Source organism: Pezoporus occidentalis, unplaced genomic scaffold, assembly GCF_034315485.1.
Source record: "Pezoporus occidentalis ecotype Australia unplaced genomic scaffold, CSIRO_AGI_Poc_V1 ctg98, whole genome shotgun sequence".
Lineage (NCBI taxonomy): Eukaryota > Metazoa > Chordata > Aves > Psittaciformes > Psittacidae > Pezoporus > Pezoporus occidentalis.
The window spans coordinates 1,182,376-1,205,914 of NW_026916347.1; the positions used below are offsets into that span (position 1 = coordinate 1,182,376).

Sequence of the window (23,539 nt, forward strand, 5' to 3'; positions counted from 1 at the left end):
CACATCTGTAATTCCTCTTGTTTGTTCACCATGCTACGGGCATTTGTATAGAGGCATCTGAGCCGAGCTCCAACTGAAGCCGGCTGGGATATCTCTACATTGCTCCAAGCATTTATTATAGGTGCTGGCAACTGACTGGGTGTGTTGGGATGGAATGATGCCCCCTCCCCCAACACATCTAGTTTAAAGCCTCCTTGACCAGTCTGGCAAGCCTCCTACCAAAACCACTCTTCCCCTTCATTGTCAGACCAGCTCCACCAGCCCCCACTAGACCTGGCCTACAAGCTTGGGTCCTGTGTTCAGGACACCCAAATCCCTGACTATGACATCACTCTTTTAACCAGTTATTAACCTGGCTAATCCTCCTAGCTTTTTTTAGGTCCTCCCCTGTACCCTGGAGAATTGATGAAAAGACCACCTGAGCTCCAGAGCCCCTAACCACCTCCCCCAGGGCTCTGTAGTCCTTCTTTATGTTCCCCAGGCTACTATCTATGTCCCTGGCACCCACATTTATCACCAGGAGTGGGTAATAATCCATGGGACTTACTAGAGCAGGCAGCCTCTCTGCAACATCCCTGGTCCATGCCCCAGGTAGGCAACACACCTCCCTTGAGACGGGGTCTGGCCGGCAGACAAGTGCTTCTGTCCCTTTCAGTGCAGAGTCCCCTACTACTACGACCCGCCGCATTTTCCTGGCAGCACCAGTAGAGATCTTCTTTACCAGTGCATCAGCTGGCTGATCTCCAGTCCCTGGGGACATCGGAAAGAAGCAGCAACACTTTCTCCAGTGTCCCCATGATGTCACTGTATAGGAGAATTAACCTTCCCAATGTTTGCCAGGCAAAGGCATACTGACATATTCAGGATTCAATTCTTCAGCAGGTAAAGCTCTTCTCTCCTGCCACTGCTGAAGACAATCAGCATCTTACCCATTTTTTGTCCATTTGTCTGGACAGCTGCAACATCATCTTTTACTTTGCAATGAAATTCTAGCAGTAACGGAAGGAAATGCAGGTCTTTTGGTCAGATCACAGAATTGATACCCTTGCTGAGTTTTGCCTCTAGTTTTCTGAGTGGTTATGAACAAATCTCTATAGATTATGCTTTTCTGTCTGTGTGTATAGTTGGCAAATATTCTGCAATATCTAGTAGCACAGTAGACACTTCCTTTTGAAGTGGCAGTAATTTCTCACAGTCGTGAAGCGGCCTGGCTAACCTTTCATTAAGCCTTCTGGTCAGGTTTCCAGCCAAACAAATGCAGGTTACAACTTTGCACCCACCTGGAGTTCCTCTTGTGTCTGTGATGGTTTACCACGACTCCACACTTCCAGTCATGTCACCTGTGTGTCCTCATGGTATGTTTATACTCATGGATGCATGTAGCTGCTTGCATGTGAATTAAGACAAGGCAGTTAGCAGCCTGTCCCTTCCTTCTTCTGTATGTTAGCAGCACTAGTGAGAGCAGGACCCGTGTGAGTGTACGTGTCTCTGCCCCTGGCAGGATCCTTGAGACAAGGATTCCATCCTGCTTTCCCATGCCTCCTGCCGAGGGCACTGCTTGTGTCAGCTGCAATGTTCAAACTTGTTTCAAACCTATCTATTTAGTGGAGATCATAGACTTCGGAAGGCAGCAGCAGCTGAATTTGAATGTTGAAGCTGGTACAACGAAGAGGTTGCTGATAAACCACAGAAACACACCAGTGTCCTCCAGTAAGGCTGAGTCATCTGCGTGCATTCTGGATCTCTCAAGCTTCCTGCTGGTTGCAAGCAAATAACCTGTTGTTCTGATTTCACATGCCAGAAACCTAAATCTGCAGACATACAGTTGCAAGCAGCAAGAAATGGAGCCTATGAAATAATGACTAAAATAGCCATTGAATCATGGTTGATAGTGGTAATGGATAAGAGGATTAACAAAAGTCTTACAACAAAAGGCTTCAGAAAATTAATCTATTCCATTTACCAAAATAAAAGGGAAGGATGTAGGAGGCAACTGGTCAGAGAAAGATCTTCAGCCACAAAAGGCTACTGCAAGTAGTTTTCTGTTACAAGAAGCAAAAACTGAATGCACGCAGAACAGAAACACAACACTGATCTTTCACAGCAAGAGGGATTCATCAGTGAGACAAAGGAACCAAGCACCAGGGTGAACCATGTATTTTGGTAAATCATGAGTGGCTACTTTAGCAGAAGATGTTTTCCTAGATCAAACACCTGTGTATTGAACTTGAAGAGGGAAAGGCCCTAAAGGGAAATCCTGAGACCTGTGCTAGACTGAAATCACTCTAAGCAGTCATAGTCATGTCTTGTGGCCATAAAACCCATGACTCAGTTAACCTGTAAACTTACCAGTCGTGTCTGATTGTGCGATATTTAATCCTGCTTACAGTACAAATAAAGCAAACTAAGCACTTCGTGCTACTATCATCTCAGCGTGTGCAATTGCTCCCTAGATACCATGTAGCTACTACTGCAGCAGGAAAGACCAGCTCCTGATTAAAACTTGCGGTCTATTCCGTGTTCTGCCCTATACGCTACAGAGCAAATAAGTCTGAGTGGCCAAGCCTGAACGCGTTGTCTGCTCTCTAGAAAGCTAAAATTAGCATGCTGCGGGTAAACAAATGTCTTACAATCTTTCTGTGAAGGGGGAAACTCAAACTAGAGCTGATCTGCTGGATTTCATTGCTCTTGTTTCATTTCCCCACCTGTAAAATGGGGATTGACTCCAAAAAATATTGGTAGCTTAGTTCATACGGGTTGACTGTGAAGTACGTGTGATTTGCCTCCTGGGGCAGTGAGAATCATGGTATTATTGCAAGGGGTTGATAAAGACAATGTCCTAAAAGGAGTTTATAGAGATAATCTCACCTGCAAAAAAGAGGAAAGCATGGGAACTAAATCTGGCAAAGGATGTGACAGGTAAAAGGAAGTGATCCCACAGGTATGTAGCAAACAAAAGAAAGACTAAGGACAATGTGGGTGTCTCCAGAAGATAACAGGAGAACTGGCTACCCTGGATTTGGAGACGGCTGAGGTTCTTAATGACATCTTCACCCCAGTCTTCACTGGAAAATGCTCTGACCGCACCACCCAAGTCTTGGAAGACAGACTCAGGGACTGTGAGAATTAAGACCATAGGCCCACTGTAAGAAAGGATCAGGTTTGAGATCATCTTAAGAACCTGAACGTAGACAAGTCCATGAGACCTGATGAAATCCATCTGCAGGTCCTGATGAATTTGGCAAATGAAGTTGCTAAGCCACTCTCTATCATATTTGAGAAATCATGGCAGTCAGGTAAAGTTCCTGATGACTATAACCCCCATTTTCAAGAAGGGGAATTTGGAAGACCCAGGGAACTACAGACCAGTCAGTCTCACCTCTGTGTCTGGCAAAATCTAGGAGCAGATTCTCCTGAAAGGCATGCTAAGGCACATGAAAATCAACAAAGTGCCTGGTAACAGCCAGCATCGCTTCACTAAGGGGGAATCATGTTTGACCAATTTGGTGACCTTCTAGGTTGGAGCTACAGAACTGATGGACAGGGGTAGAGCAGTTGACATCATCTACCTGGACTTGTGCAAAGTGTTCTACACTGTCCCACACAAAATCCTTGTCTCTAAATTGGAGAGACATCAATTTGATGGATGGACCACTCGGTGGATAAAGAACTGGCTGGATGGCCGCATGCAAACAGTTGTGGTCAGTGGCTAAATGTCTGGCTGGAGACCAGTAACGAGTGGTGTCCCTCAGGGATCGGTGTGGGAACAATCTTGTTTGACATCTTTGTGGGTGACATGGACAGTGGGATTGAGTGCGCCCTCAGCAAGTTTGCCGATGACACCAAGCTGTGTGGTTTGCTTGATACGCTGAAGGCAATGGATGCCATTCAGAAGAACCTAGACAAGCATGAGAGGTGGGTCAATGCCAACTAAACACTTTATTATTTGCATATATTTGCTTCCTTTCTGGTGCCTTTAGCCTCCTTCTTTACACAGCTTATCCTGCAGTTGAACCAGACTGCTAATATCAGCCTTCAATTGCACAGCTGATTCCCTAAGCCTCCCATTAACCCTACTTGTATCCCAGGTCCAGAGGCTAGAGCAGAAGGAACAGATGCAAGAGAACAGCCATCAGCCTCTCCTCCCATGTTTTTTTTTTTAGACAGATACTTGATTATGCAGATCATATGGAAGCTGAGGCAAGAGCACATTCACTGTACATGGGGGAAGGACAGGAGTTGGAATGTTGGCTAGATTACATCAGCTTGTTGCATTTTTTTAACTTTAAGTTAAACCTTTTATCTTTTTAGCTTTTTCTGGTGGCTCACACGTATAATGATACCCTGATACCCCCTTGCTGCACAATTGCTGCCTCAGCTCCTATAGTCATCATTTCTCGTGGACTGCAGTAAAACGAAGATGCACAAATCTTAAGACCACTTCCTGTTATTGAGAAAGTACATTTATCTTCCACATTTTTGTTGAAATTCATTAGCTGGGGGAAGAAAAAGGGAATCAATCTGCTGCAAAGGGTCTATTTCCACATCTGTGTTTCATGTGAAACAGAAAGAACATATATTTTATTAGTACCCTTTCCCAAATTACACATGAATGATAGAAGTAACTATGTTTCTCAAAGTACAGGAGCTTCATTTCTCCACATAGCACATTGTGCTTATTCCTACAAAGCTTTCAAGACAAACAGCATTACATATTGAGTTAAGAAATAAAAGCTAAATGTTCTTGCTCAGTTTTGGTTTATTAGCGCAAGAAGCTTTCTTATCTATTGAGCAAATACACTGTGCAAGATGGCAAAGCTAGTTCAAGGAACAAATACTGGGGAAAAAATAGAATCATAGAATAGTTAGGGTTGGAAAGGACTTAAGATCATCTAGTTCCAACCCCCCTGCCATGGGCAGGGACACCTCACACTAAACCATGCCACCAAAGGCTCTGTCCAACCTGGCCTTGAACACTGCCAGGGATGGAGCATTCACAGCTTCCCTGAGCAGCCCATTCCAGTGCCTCACCACCCTAACAGGAAAGAATTTCTTCCTTATATCCAATCTAAACTTCCCCTGTTTAAGTTTTAACCTGTCACCCCTTGTCCTATCACTACAGTCCCTAATGAATAGCCCATCCCCAGCATCCCTATAGCCCCCCTTCAGATACTGGAAGGTGTCTATTAATAAAACTATGAGATTTAAATTTCCCAAACCTCATTTTTGCTTCCATTATCTCAGTGACTTTCTCAACTTTAAACAGAGCCCAAATAGTTGAACCTAATCGCTTCTAAACAAAACAGACAAAACTGATTTTTTTTTCTCAGGTGAAACATGCCAATTACACTCAACTGCCCAAATAGAAATATTCCTCTTAGAGGTTGAAAATTAACCCTTCTCCACATCTTTTATCATTATACAAAGTAGCCTTTTTATCTACCACAAACCAGAAGAAGCTATCCACGAAACCCAGCAGCCTCAATAATGAAACAGAAATCTAGCATGAGTACTGCTAGGTCTTTTTGGCATTGTGCTAAGCAAAACATTTGCCTGTACACATGAAGGACATCAAACTCTGCTGACAGAGGCTGAAACAAACCTTCCTAGATTTATGTAGAAAATATATAGGTTTATTATAGGAACAAATTTTTCTTCTCATATGAATTAGGCTGCCCAATTTCACATGAACTCTGTAAGAAAGTGATAAAAACCCACCAGCTATGCTAAGAAATATCCTACTTCTATCTTCATCCTGATTAGGAAATTCACAGTTGCAGTGAAAATATTTAACATTTGTTTTAATCAGATTAAAAACAATACATAAACTTTAAAGATTATATTTTCAAATATTACCAGTGTCATATATTAAAAATAGGAAGGATTTTAAAGATGCAACTCTCTTATTGCTTATGATATTATTTTCATCGAATAAGTGAATCTGTGATTATATTGTCTTGTCCAGGTGAGGGAAAGCTAAAAGAAACATGAATATTGATGCAAAGATTAACTAATAAATCCTGGAAAAATAAAGTTGCAACAAATTTGGCCTAGAAGGTTGTCAACTAGACTTTGCCTGCAAGATCAGTCATAATCAAATTTGTTTTGAAAGTCCAAATAGATGATGGATCAGCTGTAATGGAGGGGCTGGGTCTCTTACTTTATCAGTTTCTGAGAGTTAATTGAGAAGAAGCATACGTAGCAGGAAAGCATCATTAGCTTTACATGCCTCCAAAGTCTCCTGAGTATCTGCTCAAACAGCAACACTGTTGGGAATGCGATCTGGCGAAAGGTAGTAATAAGGAAGCTTTTTTTTCTTGTTGCGCTCAGCGATGGCGTTGACAATCTCATCCAGATTCTTGCGGAATTTTACCATAGCCTCTTTCACTGGCTTCTCCACAAAGTGTTCATCCGGGTACATGCCTAGAAACAGCTAAATGAAAAACAACCAAGAGATCATGCTTTGAGAAAGCAAAGGCTACTCTGTTTCAATGTTATGCCATCCAGCAGAACAGCACCCAGACCCCTACACATGCTACTATTAAAATAGTCCTATCAATGTTTAAGCTAGCCTACATTTGGCGCTGCCAAAGAAAGATGCTGTGCCATCCTCCCTCCACCTCTGGCTGCTTTTTTCCATCCCTGCATCTTTCGGTAGAGCTGGTTCATGTTTATGTGGCACCTCCTCCACCTGCAGGGAGCTCACCCACTGAAAAAGAAGCACTTTTATTCAGGCTAGTGGTCAGCCAGATCAGCTTCCTAAGCCAGATCTCTGCATAGCCACTCAAACAATTGTGCTGATACAGAAAAGGACAGCATGGGGGGGAATGAACAGCCGCAGATGAAAACGAAAGATGACTGTTTCTTTTAGTGACAGTGGAAGTTTCTGTTAATGTCACACTGTCCTTCAGACTTCAACATGACAGTTGCTTTAGTCAGCTTAGACCGTAAGGGTGCCCTGAATGCCACATTGCCAATATGCATACTGGCATATTACCTGCTTTAGGTAACTATTTTCCATGATACTCCCTATTCTACAAGCTTCTCAGCTGAAATCTGCTTTCTTCTTAAAGGAAGACTTCATTTGAAGTACCTTCTGCCTATCATCTTCCATTTAAGGATGGAAACACATCCAGACAAAGCCCTTGGGTGGGACAACCAAGGACCTACAACCTCATTTTATCATGCTTGCAAAGCCTCCATTAGGCTTGTTTTGTTTGCACTCCACACCAGCCAGACACGAGTCACAGCTGTAGTGCATGTGACATGGGGGCAGACTTTCTAAAGGGACAGGACAAAGGGTGCTGTACATTCTCCACCAGCACTGCTGGGGCAAGGAGTGGAGAAAACCCTTGTGCTTCTGCATCCCTCTTCTTCCGACAACAGCATCCTTACTCAGCAACACTGTGCTTGAGTTTAGAAACATTCATTTTGGCTGAAACACAGCCTCAGAGTAAAAGTACAACTTCTCGCTCAGAGCTGGTTTGTACCTAGCAGAACAAGAACAAACTGACACGCCTCCACAGAAAGGCAAACATGGTCAAGCACAAAGCAGCACTACAATATCATGAGTCCATGAGTGCCATGGCCCCCATGATCTCACCTATATCTCCACAATCTAGAGCAGTTGACTTACTTCACTGTCCTGGAATTGGCTCAAGGCCCACACAGCTCCAAGATGCCAACAAGAACGTCCCCTGTCTGGCAGACTCTCCACAATTTGCTCAATGGTGACTGTCCCCTTTTCTGTTGGAGGAGGGCAGCGCATTGTTGGTGGGGCATTGGGAATCCAGGAACACCAGTCATACTGCGAAAGAGCACAGTGAGAAGATACAGTGGTTGATATTTTGGAACACTGCAAAGAAAATCAGGAGTCTTGGCACCAGGGAGTTTGCTTCTGTAATATGAGCCTCTCAGAAAGAGTAGGCTAGAAGAGAAACAGAAGACTAAAGGACAGAGAGATTGTCTAGAGAAGGACTGAAGGAGACAAGGAAGTCTCTACTGTCTTGCTCTGGATCTCACAAAGGAGAGAGGTGGGTTGTCTAAATGGGAGTAGCTATTCTGCTAACCACAGGCATGTGCCACACAGTCCAGATTCACCAGCCAGGTTAAGGACTTAGCTATTTTATTAAACAAAGGTCTCATGTTAATCTGAGGAGATCTCTAATAAAAATTCTGTAATTGACAAAACATCCTTTCCTCCAGTTGGTTTTTCCTGGAAAATTTGCTCTGAGAACATGCCTACAGTACTGTGGTCAGGCAGTAAGAGAGGCAAAGGATACTGGTGCATCATGAAATACGGCGTGTATGAGCACCAGGTTGGGAACTCAGAATCAGTTCTGGCCTGCTTCAATGCTGTGGGATGGTGATGTCGAATTTTCCTCAGATATGACACTGAGTTTTGCTGCCATCTGAGATGTTGCATATACCATAATTCTTTCTTTTCCAAGCACTTTTTAATTACTTTCATACATATTCCCTGCCCTGCCTGAGGGAAAGTCCGGTTTTCAGCTGCGTGCCGTACTTACACGGTGCTCAGTCTGTTCTCTCCATTGCACAACCATCTCCTCCTACCCTCAGCCTTTTCTCACCTGAACTCTTCAGCATTTCTGAAAGGCATCTCAGCAACCCATTTAAATGCTTAAAAAAAATTGTTCTCCATTATAAAATCATTAAAACTAAAACATACAAGTTAGAACTCCTAAATTTTAACTTTGATGCATATTTAGGACTCAAAATGCAGTTCTCATCTTCCATTTCTACAGGCTTCATGTGGATTTGCAGATGGCTCTGGAGATATTTTGACCAGACAGAGTAATGTAATGTCTTTACATCTACTAAAAAAGGTTTCTCAGACCTTGCTCTGGTAGATGGACCTCACAGCCCAGAAAGAACAGGCTTCCCAGAAATTCCTACCTGACCAAAATTCACAGCTGCATGCTGGGCCGATGTGGTGAATATTATCACTGTGAGATATTCTGCTAGCTTCTCTCGTGTCCTGATCATTTTAGGAAATCCTAAAGGAGAGAGAAGAAAAGCTTAAGTAACCCAGCTACCCAGTAGTAATCAGCTACTCAAAAGGCATAAATTAGACAACTGTGCAGCAGTCACTGAGAGCAGCGCATTGTCTTTCTGAATCTTGCTGTGTGATCTAACAGGAGCTGCTCAAACCTCTTCATATATTGAGTGTCCAGCCATAAAAACAGAGTGATCCTGCCTTACTTAATATAGGCTTGTGAGGCATCACCACTATTTGCAAAATACATGGTGTTACTTAAGGGAAGGGCAAAATATAATTATACCTTTGAAAAATACTGTATCCCTGTCCTCACACCCTACCTACCCTGCAGCAAGGAACCCAGATTGTCCACAGAGCAGGGGCCTCAGATGTTCCCTTTTTCTTCAGTCTGCAGTGCAAGCAGGGAAGATTCATGCCAAGGAGGAAATGATCATGTGCTTCTATTTATAAAGGTCCAAGGCTCAGCAATCAAGTGCACTGTGAGGAAGAGTGCAGGGAGAGCTTATTTGCTCAAGCAGGAAGTGAGGAAATGAGAACTTCTGAAAGAGAAACAACAGAATAAGGAACAGAAATAGTTGCATAAAGCTGTCTTTGAAAAGGAATAATCAAACTGAGCTATAAAGAAGGGAATAGGAACCCAAGACATCAGGGACTAGGGAAATATTTTGCTATGAAAGTGTCCCCAAGCCTGTATCTCTCCTATACCCACTACATCACAGCCCTGTGCTGTTCTGCCTGTCCCAGCCTGTGACTACAGGTTCCAGGATACACAAGGACCTGTCAGCACCTTGGGGTGAGCTGCCGCTGCTCAAGCTGCCTGTGCCAGCTAATTCGTATCCCCACCACCAATGTGGTGCAGCTGTGAACTCAAGCTGAGAGGGGGAAGAGGCACATGGCAGCTCTGGCCAGCCACCATTCCATCCTGTGTCCTACTCTCATAAGCACACTGTGCTCATCTTTAAAGGGTCTTGGCATGCTCCTAGTCAGAGCAGCCCTCCTAGGGCAGGAATGGAGATGGGAGGGAGAATCCTGGGTGCAACAGCCTTTTCCCCATTTATCCTCCTTCCATTCTTATATACCCAGCCAAGTCCCACTGCTCTCTGCCGCAGCCCTTCGGGTGGCAGCATTGCAGACAGGGATGCTGCATGTCTGTCATGTTTCCCACCTCCAGTGGCAGATATGCCACCAGTTGTGCTTTTACCATCCCACCCCAGCTGTAGCCCTGGAAAAGCTTCAGTCCTTGTCCCATACCAAGATGCTTAGGTGAAACATGAAGTTCCTACTACAAGGCCATTTCTACACTTTTCCTAAGAGATAACTAGACAAAAAATTTACAGGAAGAAAATGTTCTCCAGTCGTTTGCTTGTCCAAGTAGGTAGAGCACAGGAGGCTCTTATATACAGTGCATGATGGTAATGAGAGGAAACACCATAGTTTTGCCCGGAGGCCTCACACACAAACATTTGTCCATGCAATGCCAAGCCGTCTGCCACAGGTCACTGGCCAACAGGTGTTTCCAGATTTGTCAGTCAGGAAGTATGAAGAATCCCCATGCACCTGTATAGATGCCTGAAAATCTGGTTGGACAAAACATGAGTGGAATAAAAAAACATATTTAGGGAAAGGCAGGAGGGTTAACTCAGGTGGGAGAACGGAACTATGCTATGGGTGAGAGCTCCCACAGCCAAGTAATGGTTTGCAAGAGGGAAGAGACAGTGAGAAGAGAAAGAGCAAAGGAAAATATATATTAGAGAGAATTATGAGTATCTTCTCTTGAACAGAGCAGAACAGCTCAGTGATGACACAGATGATGAACAAATACAAAGTGCAGCAAGATACTCCTGGGAAGATTCTTCTTGTTCTTATTTGGTGCAAGGTTTGGAGGAGAGGATTCAGGGGGGCGTTTGCTGCTCCTTGTGATTTCTACCAGTCTGCCTGGTGGTTCCAACAGCACATACAGATGGCCCCTCCCCTAATGCTTAAAGCATGGGCAGACAAGATCAAAGGACCAATCCCCAGTGTACAAACAGATTACATGAGTTGCCCCAGCTCTTCATGAGAAGCTGTGGCAAAGGAAGAAGCTGTCTCCTGAGGAAGGGCCTGATCTGGAGTCTCATCCATAAAACTGAGCATCTTTGGGCGAAGAGGGTATAGGGTCTCCAACAGTTCGATGTATGCTGTGCATGCAGCACTGCTGTCAGCAGGAACTCTACAAGCTGCAGACCTGGTTGGGCCATCATATCTTACCTGAGGACTTCACACCTCTCATCCCATAGACATAAATATCTTTGACGAAGGCCTGGAGCTCCACATCCTCACACACCACCTCATCACTCTCATAGTAGATGTGAATGACATCCTCTACAAAACTGTGGACACCAGAACAAATGAACAGAACAAATGAACAAAACAAAAGCAAAAGGAGAAAGCAAGCCTGCCATTCTCTGAAGACCTTCTACCGATCTTTCAGAGGAGGCAGATGCTGCATAGGGAAAGAGAGAAGGGCAAAAGCAGGTCTCAACACCCTCCTACCTCCTTCCCACAAGCAGTGTGGATGCACAGAGGCAACTCTGATTCAGTTCTGACTGCAGCATTACTTTCTTCCCCAACAAAATAGATGCTGGACCCCACTGCATCCCCTGAACAGTCCTGTGCACTTTGTTGTCTTGTTTGAAGCTTTACTCCTGCTTGGACCTCTGTTATTACATCTACATCCTTTTCTTCACTTGACACAGACTCCCTTTGGTATATCAACAGGGGTTCCCAAACTGTGATAGTAGCACCATCCTCTGTGTGATATTCCAAAGCTGCTCCTGAATACCATTCAAATAGTTGATCCCTTCCTACTGCACATCCTTTTCACAAAATTCCAAAGTGGGGTTGGCCCAGGAAAGTTCTCTTTGGGAAGAACAGGTCTAGAACTTTCTCCTACACCCACTGCATACAGCAGACATCTCTTCCCTATTCAGTTCCTCTTCTCAAAATCCCTCTTTCTATAAAAGCTTCCTGGGCTAACTTACCTCAGAAAGGCTCTTAAAACATTAAGATAACAAATAGTTCTGAAAGCTGTAAAATAGGTAACCCTGGTTTCCTGAAAATTTAAATTTCATGACTGGCTGGTTAACTGAGATATTAACTGGTTTGGTGAGATACTCTTAACTCTGCAGGTACTTATAATCTCTTGCTAAATATTTTGACAACCCATAGAACGAAACATTTGACTGTGGAAGATGACTGATAGGATTAAGAATTAATCATCCAATACAGATTTCTCCCTAGTAAGCTATAAATGCGTTGTAATTCACAGACTTTTACAAATCTGTCAGTGTGGCTTCTCTTAGCCAACTAAGTTAAAAGTTGTTACTGAGGCAGACAAACAACTGCATAAACACCAAGAGTTTAAGTAATTTTGGCTTCCAGAGGAAAGAAAAGAAAAATCCTGCAACATACAGATATAAAGCTGCCCTGCATGAGCTCTGCCTCCAAAACCTGGGACCTGTGCCAAATGCATGCAGAAGGTAATCCTTCTCTTACACAATGGCAGCAGTTTAGAACCTCTTCCATGCAAATATCAATTAGTATATGAAGTGTTGATAAGCCTCTTGGGTTGGAATATCTTTGGGTTGGAATATAGCTCTCTGCAGTTAGATCAGAAATAAGAAGATGAGTGTTAGAGAAGGGGTTTAAAAATTTGCCATGTGAACCTCATTGTTTCTATACAGACAACTTTATCAGGTTTCTTAAATCTAGGCCATCTACTACATGTGAAACAATGCTGGGTAAAGAAGTTACTTCATCAGAAGAGTGAAGACTGATACCCCTATGTAGTGTAGGAGGTTCATGGTAACTAGACACATGCATGACCATGGTTTCATGGGTCAGGATATCACACACTCAAAAGGGTACTGTTCACGTCATTTATAAAGTCGATAATTCACTTATAAAGAATCTCTCAGCCAAGGTTGAGGCAGTGTAACATCTTCCTCTAGCTGGGTAAACACCCACAAACAGTCAAACTAAATTGAGTTAACTAATTACTATCTGGTATCTGAAGAGGCATACCTCAATCAGCAAAGAAAACACAGGAAAGAGAAAAGGGATAAAAAATGGACTACATCAAGAAAACAACCACAGAAAAGTTATAGATTCCTTTTCTCTCATATGGGCATCAGCAATTGCAGGAAATATTGCAAGAAAACCCCTTGCCAAAACTCAGAAAACATATGTACTCAACATTTTAAACGTTATGTTTGCATTATAAACCTTCTACTTTACATACACGAAGATCTGATTTTTAATGAACAGGTTTTTCAAAAGCCATGTGACCAGAAACAGCTGCATATTTAGCAAACAATTTATGCCATGCAAAATACTTTGCTTGTTAAATTGAATGCTAGTATAGAATAAAAAACAAATAAAACATTCCATTCTGAGGCAGTGTTTCATATCTGAAAAGGAGCCACATCTGTGTGGTTGAGCAGCCTTGTAGTATGTCTCCTGACTCAGGAAGCTGCCCTTCCTGACAAAACACGAGCCTTGTAATTTTAAGGCATTTTAAGAAAGGTTTTGCTCAAATCAGTTGATGCCTAATTTTTGAGTTTTATAACACAACTCGCATGCAAGGCAAGTTTGTGCATAGCAAAAAAAAAAAAAAAAAGCTAACTAAATTCCCTTTGCAGGGCTAAATTCCAACTCACTAAACTCTGTGAAATCCCATAGAAGGGTACATTCTTTAAAGGGTCTTCTGAAATACAGAATGCAAGAAAATAAGGCTAAAAAAAAAAGCCAGAATTCAGAGTCTTTCAAGGGTGTGCTTGACTATAAGTTTTTCTCAGACGAGAGATGCTGGATGGAAAAGGCACCACATGACTAAACAGTCCAGGTGCCTTTCACACAGCTGTGGTGAAGAGCAAAGTGAGTAGAGACCACAAAAATGAAGCTGTGTCTCTGTGATAGTGACTTTATTAGCCATTTCTAGAACTATGGTCTCTTACCTCTTTACAGCCTCCCACACTTTAATGCCATCATCCCGGTAATAGTAGTAGGGGATATCCTCTTTGCTGTCCATCCCTTTAGCTTTGATCTCCTCAGGGAAGCAGAGGGAGCTGTAAGTCAGATCCTTCATTGCTTTCTGCACCATTTGTACATGTCCTCCTCCACCGGTAGCATTTGCCTGCAGGAAGAATGGCAGGACAGGAACAGTAGGAGATTATGTTCACGTTGTGCCATGACTCACTTTCCAGTTTTGTAGGAGATAGTATTGAAAATGCTGATGAATCTATTTTTTTAGGAGAACAACACATCTCCACACAAACAAGTACCAAACTGCAGAGATCTACTGCATCTGTGCATGTTGAATTCAGAGATTTCACACCTCTCCCATGAATCACTCTAAATACTCGCATTTTCTCCATAGGTACAGCACCTGCTTATAATGGAATACAGTAATAAGGTACAGAAACATCAAAGTATTTAACCCAAAGCACTTTCTGCCAGCCCTATGCTCCAGAACCAGTATGTATGCGTAGAAAGGCAGCCAGCAGTGTGTTAGAACAGGGCTTTTGCTAAACCACTCATTACTGCTTCAGAGTGGTTTAGGAGAGAGTGTTTAGGGATGCAGGCTGGAATTAGCCACCCTGGAATTTAAGCCAGGAGATCGATCCTGCTGGGTGGCTACTAACGAGGATTGCCCAGGGTTTCAATATATATTACATTTGGAAAACAGAGCCTGTCCATAATAAACAGCACTGCAAAACTCTTTGGATGATCACTGCACAAAAGCTCCCAAATGTTGCTTTTCTATCATATGATGCTAGTGTTGTAGCAGTAGTCAGTTTACACTTACTGTCCTCCAGCTGATTTTTTTCTACATTGGAACCAACAAATTCAGGAACTCCAGGATCCCCTCTAGCAGGTCTTATTTATACACTCATCCCATATGCATGGGTGACATTACGCTTCTGTTCAAAGGGATGGGAGTGCCTGCCAGGCCTCCATAGTCAGCAGTGGAATACAGAAGACAAGGAAGGTGCCTGGTTTGAGCTTCTCTTTTCTCCTTGGGTAAAAAGTATGGAGCATGAAAGCTGGTTTTGGTCTGGTGTAAGAGGGACAGAGTTGTTCTGGAACACAGGTTCCCTTTTTGGAAGGACTTCTGAAACCTCCCCAAACTTCCCATTTCCTATTATCATGTTGTGACAGAGACTGCTGTGTGCCAACCTGCTGTGGTTCCTAGATGCAGCATGCCATTTCCGGGGTAGTGAGGGGAGGAAGAGCTGGGCACACGTTAGAGACCAGTGCAGGCAGATTTAGATGTTCGTATTTGACCTATGAGCTGCACTGGAGTCCATGACATATGACTATGCTTCACTGACTCAGACAAAGCGGAGTTTTAATCATAGCAGTTCTGCAGATCTGCTTTTCATTCAAGAAGAAAAGCTGGATCTACATGCTGTGGGCAGTAAAATTGTGGACTTAGAAATCTATCTTGTCTCTACGTTTTTCTCTGGTACAAACTTCCTCTTGCAATCACAAATTCTTTTGCTCACCACCCTGCCCCAAGGTGAATAACTGAGTACTTTTTAAAAACTGTGTGCATACATGTGCAGGGATGTACATGCACGTTATGTTACTTTGCGATCGTATATTCATACCCAAAGCCACATCAGCTATGAGTGAGATACTGACTCAATACTGACATTGGCCAGTTCTGAATTGGCTACTCAGAGAAGAGGTAAAGGGTAACATCTTTAGAACAGCAAGGCACCAGTTCCGTGTGCCACTTTCTCAGGTGATATCAGTTATGTTTGCCCTTCAGTAGAAAAGTCAAGAAATAAGGCAATATCTGATGATTAGAGGATAAAAACACATATGGAGCAATGAAGCATAATGAAGATTCACAAAGGGGATTACTTACCTTGTCAAAAAGACCACATTCACAGATAAGCTGTTCTCGGGCTTTGGTATTGATGGCTATCGTGAAGCGCATGTGTGGCACCAAGAGCTGTGAAATGGGACAAATAATAAAAGAAATCAAATTCTCTGAATTCAACAGCAACCATGTGTAAAGTTTGAAGTCCTGGAAGTCCTGGTGGCTTAATTGCACATTGCCTTGCCAGGCAGCCAACCAAACTATCTCAGATGAGCTATCACTAGGACTTCTTTTTGGTTTGTCAAACTAATGAGATAACCACCCTGACCCACATATATCCATTCATGCAAGAACCAACCTTGAAGAGGGGATGTACAGCAGGCAGCTGCCGGAACATAGCTATGCTGAACACCTCTGAGACTAAGTGTGTCCGTAAGAGATGGGTCACTGTCTGGTGGATGTGGAAATCAGAAGAGCGAACCCAGATTTTAGCTAGCAGCCAGTCATATGTGGCATCTGAAGGAAGGAATATGGGATTGTCCGGCCCAGGCTTTTGACCAAGCTGAAAGATGTAAGAAGAATACAAAACTCCAAGTCATTCATATTTAAGATGAGACAATAAGCAGTATGACAATGTGTCCCTTTACCCTGACAATAAACCCACCTGGATTGCAACGGGTACAATTTTATTCTCGAGATTCTTATACAGCAGACAGATGGGTGCAGCCAAGTACTGCATTGTGCATGGGTCTGTTTTATTGGCATCCACACCATCCAGCAGCTCATAGTCCACGATGAAAATGTTTCCTTGCTGGGGAGGGAAAAAAAGAAGCATGATGTGTTTTAACAGAGTGTAAGCAACAAGGCTCAGAACAAAGGTCAGGAACTTTTGACCAGAGGCTGGCTTGTACCCCGTGGTTATGAGTGGCCACTGGCCCACTCTTGCTCATAGAATTGTAGAATGGTTTGACTTGGAAGGGACCTTAAAGATCATTGAGCTCATGAAGAGTCAGGGATGATACCACTGAGACAGCAAGCACCTTTATGTAAACCACCTGACTTTGGGCTGCTGAGTCCAGTAGAGAGCTCTCTTGAGGTCCAGGGCAATGATTTTGCTGCGTGCCCTCTCACTGCCCTGAGGATCTTGAACTCCACCATCTCATAATCACTGCAGACTTAGAGCTGTACCTTTACTTCCTCCTCAAGTGTTAGGTTCCTCTCCAGACTGCATTCTACCATATCCATAGTCACAGGCAACTTCTTGGGTATCTCTGTGCATCTCCGGATCAGCACAGGATTGCATCCATTCAGGAACTGGTAGCCAAACATAAAATCTTCCTTCCAGTGCTGCATCACATATTCTAAAGGAAAAACAAGCCTGCAGCATCAGTATCTGTGTTACATCAATACCCTACTGCATTGTAAAATTCCCCCTGTCCTCCCATCTTTTCTTATACTGCACTGCAATGTCAACTAAAGAAAGTAGTAAGAAAAAGTTTAAAAAGGTGCCATAGAATTTTAAGAAAAATCACTTAAATGGACAATGTAAACTTTGTTTTTCACTTTAAGAAGGATTATATTCATAATAATTTGTCTCTCAGTGTACAAAGGCAATAAGGAGCAAAATATTCCAGGCCTATAAAAAATACTCTCTCTGAAGACCACCTTCTCAGGTCTTCCATGATGATTGTTTTTTCACTTACCCGGTGAGGCGGGGGGGGGAGCCCCAAGGGGGCTCGCGCTTCTGGCACCTGGCGCCCAGCGTGCCGGGGGGCAACCCGCTCCGGGGACAGCAGCAGGTGGGGAGTTTCACTGGGGCGGTACACCTGTCAAAGCGTAACGCAGGTGTCCTAAGGCGAGCTCAGGGAGGACGGAAACCTCCCGCAGAGCAGAAGGGCAAAAGCTCGCTTGATCTTGATTTTCAGTACGAATACAGACCGTGAAAGTGGGGCCTCACGATCCTTCTGGCTTTTTGGGTTTTAAGCAGGAGGTCTCAGAAAAGTTACCACAAGGATAACTGGCTTGTGGCGGCCAAGCATTCCTAGCGACGTCGCTTTTTGATCCTTTGATGTCAGCTCTTCCTATCATTGTGAAGCAGAATTCACCGAGCGTTGGATTGTTCACCCACTAATAGGGAATGTGAGCTGGGATTAGACTGTCACGAGACAAGTTAGTTTAACCCTACTGATGATGTGTTGTTGCAATAGTAATCCTGCTCAGTACAAGAGGAACCTCAGGTTCAGAACCCTGGTGCATGTGCTTGGCTGAGGAGCCACTGGCACGAGGCTACCATCTGCAGGCTTATGACTGAACGCCTCTAAGAACCTGCCTAGACGTAGCGATAGATTCTATGATTCCGCATCAAATCCTCCCCTGACTCAACCAGATGGAAAGGCCAGCGAGGAGTTGTGTTAGATACTTGTCAAGCTGAGATAACTTGATCTCTTGGGAGACCAAAAGTATGAATGAGCAAAAATTTTCATGAAATACAAATGCAAGTGACTGGGATATATTAATTAATATTGATAAAATATAAATTCAGACCACATTTTGAGTCAGTACAGTGCAACATTCTTGTAATTTCTTCAGAAATATTCCACTGCAATACTTCTATTCCTGTGATTGTTTTTTCCAAATGAAATTTTATTGCTATTATTAAAGAAGGAAAAAAAGTGACTATTAAGAGAAGAAATTAGCAGGGAAGTAAAATTTCTCCTCTTCTAGTTAGATCAGTAAAAAGCAGTACATCAGGGTTTTTTGAATACCTTTCAATATGCATAAATAAAACATTCACACCTAGTCTCTTCCTTCTGCTTTACCTATCTAAAGCATCACTAAGGTGTTTTTGGTTTTTAACTAATTTGCTTGTACATTCTAGAAGAAACATCATGTTGCTTTTGATCCAAAAACCTTTCAACATCTTAAGCATTTTCCCTTTCAGTGGCTGGCAAAGAGCAAAGCAAAGACCCAGATATCACTGGGACAAAGCATATTCTCTACTTTGGCATCCACCTGTCCTGTCAAAGCCAAATGTGCTTCCAGACAGGCTGTTATTACTTGCTTGAGGTGCCAGAGCTGGTGTTTGGAGGAAGATGTTAGAAAATGAAAAATTAATCAGCATACATTAGTTTTCCTCATAGCTATCTATGTTAGTAGAAACTGTTGATATTATATGGCAGACACCCGCACTAGTTTGTTTTGCACAAGTTCTCTTAACATTTCTTGTAAGCATTGAGTTAAGGCTCAGTTGCTCATCTTACAGAATAGTACAGTTGTAAAGGAAAAGGTATTGCTCACAGTTTCCCCCTCCATGCATTAGCCCACGGAATATCCAATTTTCAATGTCTCTTTCACACTACAGACCTGAATGCAAGTTCTGCAGCAGTACCAAAAAGACAGAGAAAAGTGTGTATCTCACAAGGAGCACCTCACAATACTTAAAGCAGCTGCCTCAAAATAACATTGTGACTAGCATATTTTATTTATTTAACTTAAGGTGTCCCTGCCCACGGCAGGGGGGTTGGAACTAGATGATTTTAAGGTTCTTTCCAACCCTAACTATTCTATGATTCTATGATTCTATGATTTTAAAATCCTCACTCTTCAGATCTCAGGGTATGCAGTACAGAGGGATCAATCCAAAAAAACTGGGAGAAGGGAAATACAGAGCAACATGGGTAGGGAAAGCAGTGGCTGGAGCAATTCTCTTAGCTGAAGCTGGGTGAGGGGACACTTGGGGAAGGGTTTTGAATTTGACTCAATAAAACTCCTCATTCCCTCATTGTTTTGTTGTTTAACATGTTTTTTGCCTCTGCTTATTTTTCAATTGCTAACATAAACCCAGATTGACATGCGTTCTTAATAAAAAGTTAGCCTTGGCTACTCCATCTCTTTATTGTTACACATGTAGTACCACTGGATATTTTCCACAATTGCAGTGTTCTGTTTCCTAATGTCATGTCGCCAGTTTAGCCTACAGGTTCAGATTCAGAAAAAATGTGATTAATGTAAAAAATCCCATTGGCGTCTTCATGGGAAAAATGAAACAAGTAAAGTTTTCCACTATTGCCTGATTTCAGACAAGGCAGAAGTTTTTCCAAAAGCAGTTTTTCTACAAAGGGTAAAAAGATGAAAAAGATAGGCCTGAACGAATGCAGTGATAATTTAAATTATGCCAACATTACAATGCTTTCTAACAGAGCAGAAAAAAAGTTAAAGTTGACATTTACATCATCTCTGTCAATGGTATAATGAGTTTGGAGCTGTATCTGAAGTCTACACCAAGTAAAAAATGACTTGGAGAGAAACCACATTGCTGAAAAAAACCTTGAACCCCTGTCTCTGCCAAGGCTTACAAATATGCAGGTGCAGTTGCATTAACATAAATGTTAATCGTTGGTCTCAGATAAAACTGACAGAATCGGCCTTTTCCTTGTGCGTATGAAAATGTAACCAATTAAATTAATTGTAGATCATATCTAATTCTTGTGTTAAAAATACTTAATGAAGCAATCTTGTTAAATGTAACAAATTGCTTCAAGCAGTTTTTATTAGCTCCGTCCACCTTGTGTGCTTTATTTTATACCTGAGACAAGGGGTCTCCGAATCATACCCAAGACCACAGAAATTACTCTTATTTCTGTTAATTGATTCTTAGGCAGCCTGAAGAGAAGAAAAACTCCAGAGCAGGAAGGAAAAGTATTTTCCTCTGCAGAGTCTGAACAGGCTGTTCACACGTATTTGAGGAGCCACACATTAACCAGTTTATAGTACCTGTGTATCTATTCTATCAAATAATACAGAAAAATAAAGTAAAATAATGTAACCATGGGGATTAATGTACATTTTGTACTGTACATTAACAGCAGAAGGTTGGGTCTGGCTCAGAAGTCAAAGGTTTCCCAGCCCTGCTTTACGGAAATAACACCATGAACTTCAAAACCCATGTGTGTGTGCACTTTTTTTCACTGGGTTTTCAAGTAACTGCTAAGATTTCCATATTGAAAAAGGTTAAAGAAAACAAGTGCTTCGTCTTTGATATATTAATACGACATCAATGGAGTTTTTAACAGTACAAAAGATACTGCAGAAACTGAGCATCTCTGAATACAAAAGTGAAATTCACACTCTTAAGGATGTAGTATTCTAGTAAGAAGATATGAGTATGAAAAGGCAAGTACAGCATTTAATGCAGTATCCACACACACACACACAAAAAAAAACATGTAATTCTGAAATATGTCTGAAAAGTGATATAATTTTAAATAAATATCAGAAGCCCTTTCAGGCCAAGCAAGCACTAATTTTCAAGAAGTATCATGGTTGTGGTCTGATGGCCCATCCTGGCTGCAGCTGGACCAGGTGAGGAAGTTACAGCTCCCAGGTCATTCTCTCTTTGTGACCCATTCCCCGATCTGTTGGCCTAACAGCATGAGCCTTCATGCCCGCAAAGAGTTCTGCCAAAGTGACAACCATTGGGAAAAAATTACCACTGAAAAGTGTTTGAGCTGCCCCATGTCACTGACACAAACGGCCAGTAAGAACTGACTGAGAGGAGCTACAGGTGTGGTTATGACTGCAGAACTGAGGTAATGGTACCCTTCCTGTGTTGGGACAATGTTGAGAAGCCAGGACTGTTAGCAGCAGTGCAACCAGGACTGAGCACATGGCTGGGATGTTAGGCAACAGCCTGTGATCTGGTCTGTGTAAGAGGCAGGAGGAGTCACCCTTGTACTTGCCTTTACCAGAGAACATTTCCAAATGTGCCTTTTTGAGATTTTCCATGTATTTAGATAGCTGAAGTGGGACATACATTATCAAACTTTTAAAAATGCCTTAATGGCTAATATGCTCTGAAAAGCACTTCCACTAAGCTATTCTAGGTTTAGATGCAAAATACTTATGAAAACTTCTCCTAAGGGACTTGCACATATCTGAAAATACGTTTCTAAAAGTCAAAAGGGGCTATGATGCCCAGCTGGGCTGAGCTCTAGTATGGCTCAGGACAGACAACGCCACTCAGCAGCTCCCAGAGATTTTAATTCATGCCAGATCTTCACCTTTTGCTCTTGCAGGCTGCTGCTGTGATCAGCAGTCTGAAATTAGAGTTTATGAAAAACCAGAAGTGCAGTAAGCCACTTGCTAAGCTAATCAGATATATACAAGACAAGTAATTAGTAATTCTTTGATGGAAACATGAACAAATGCTGATAAACACACCAGAGATTGTGTTGCTGATTCTGACAAAGATCCTCTCAAAATCTGCAAAATCACTCCAGGAGGACTGGAACATGTGCATGAAGCGATTGATATAAAGATTCTCCATCCTAAAAATAAAACAAAACACCTCTGAAAAAAACTCCCACCAAATACCAAAAATAATTTCCAGCTTCCTCAATATTCTTCCCCATTCTTTTCCCTCCTTTTACATACCTACACACAAGAATCTTCTCAGTGGTGTATTGTGATATTGGTCACCCTATAGAATTAAACTTGCTGGTTATATGTTTATACCCAAGCCTGAAATGCATCTCAAATACCCATTTACTAAATTCCATTCTAGAGTTGTTCTCAGCAGCCTATAATAGCAGTGCTTTAAGACCTGTGTCACGTAAAAATTAGAGTCAGAAAAACTAGTGCTTTACACACCGCCAGAAGTTAGCATCAGCTGAGAGTATTAAAGTCATTAGCACCAGTTCAGAAAGAATAGAGTAGTACAGAACGGACTGTTTCTGCTGCTATAGATGGCAGTCAATGTTAAGAGGTGCCAGGAGGCATGTTATGAAGTAAAACTCAGGCAACTGTCAAGCCTGAAACAGGAGATGATCTCCCCAGAGGCCTCTTCACACCTGACAGGGACACAGAATGATCATACAAGGATCAAAGGGAGGTTAACTACTGGGCAGGACTTTCTGGATTGATACTAGGTGTCTGAATCACAGATGAACTTCAGAACAGAATCCAGGGTGAGGGTTTCTGTTTGCTAGAGAGTGTAAGTCACATACATCTGATAGTATGGTAGAATGTCTGAGATAACATGGTGTAACCTGGGCACATGAGACAGCTCAGAAGGGGATGCTCAGGCCAGAAAGATCCTATTTGCCTCATTAACCCTGCACTATTTCAAAGAGCTCTGCAAGGTTGAGTATTTAGGCTTATCCAATGGCCAGGACTATTTTTTCAGTGACATGACATGTACAAGTGAGTGGACAGTGACTTTGTTGTCCCAAGCAGATTATGTTCAAATGCGGTTAACTGATGACCTGCTCAAAAAAGCTTTTCTTCATCAGGGTCTAAAGGGTGTATTGACACCATCTTCCTGCATGTGACTGAAAGGCTTATTGTAGTCCAGGGAGACAAGTATCTCTAAGGGGTGACTCTGAGAAATAAGTCAAAAGCCTAATGTTGCAGGTGCCAATAGTCCTTCTTCCTATGCTTTTCACCAGTGCTTCCTCCATCCATCTATAGCCAAAATGTCTAATGAGAATGCTGAGGCTCAGTCAGGTCCCAGCATGAAAAGCTTAAAATAGTGTTGGTTTTGTTTGGTTTTTTTAATTAAAAATTTCTTCAATTCTTTCTTACTTTGATTGACTGCAGAATCATCTGAGAGAATAGAACCCCATTTCGATATTTCAGTGATACCTAAAAGGCGA

At 42.5% G+C, this 23,539-nt stretch overlaps 1 protein-coding gene across 2 annotated transcripts in view; it reads right to left on the bottom strand.

The window, feature by feature from the left end:
• Nucleotides 1-5,786: 5,786 nt before the first annotated feature.
• ALOX5 (arachidonate 5-lipoxygenase) overlaps nucleotides 5,787-23,539 on the bottom strand; it is a 29,713-nt gene continuing 11,960 nt past the window's right edge. For both annotated transcript variants that reach the window (XM_062606859.1, XM_062606858.1), the window contains exons 5-14: nucleotides 22,107-22,213; nucleotides 17,076-17,248; nucleotides 16,552-16,698; nucleotides 16,246-16,449; nucleotides 15,933-16,019; nucleotides 14,014-14,192; nucleotides 11,267-11,388; nucleotides 8,917-9,017; nucleotides 7,637-7,807; nucleotides 5,787-6,433 (exon numbers count right to left, since the gene is read on the bottom strand). In XM_062606859.1, coding sequence (XP_062462843.1) covers nucleotides 6,254-6,433; nucleotides 7,637-7,807; nucleotides 8,917-9,017; nucleotides 11,267-11,388; nucleotides 14,014-14,192; nucleotides 15,933-16,019; nucleotides 16,246-16,449; nucleotides 16,552-16,698; nucleotides 17,076-17,248; nucleotides 22,107-22,213 — 1,471 coding nt within the window. In that variant the 3' untranslated portion in view covers nucleotides 5,787-6,253. The remainder of the gene's footprint in view (nucleotides 6,434-7,636; nucleotides 7,808-8,916; nucleotides 9,018-11,266; nucleotides 11,389-14,013; nucleotides 14,193-15,932; nucleotides 16,020-16,245; nucleotides 16,450-16,551; nucleotides 16,699-17,075; nucleotides 17,249-22,106; nucleotides 22,214-23,539) is intronic.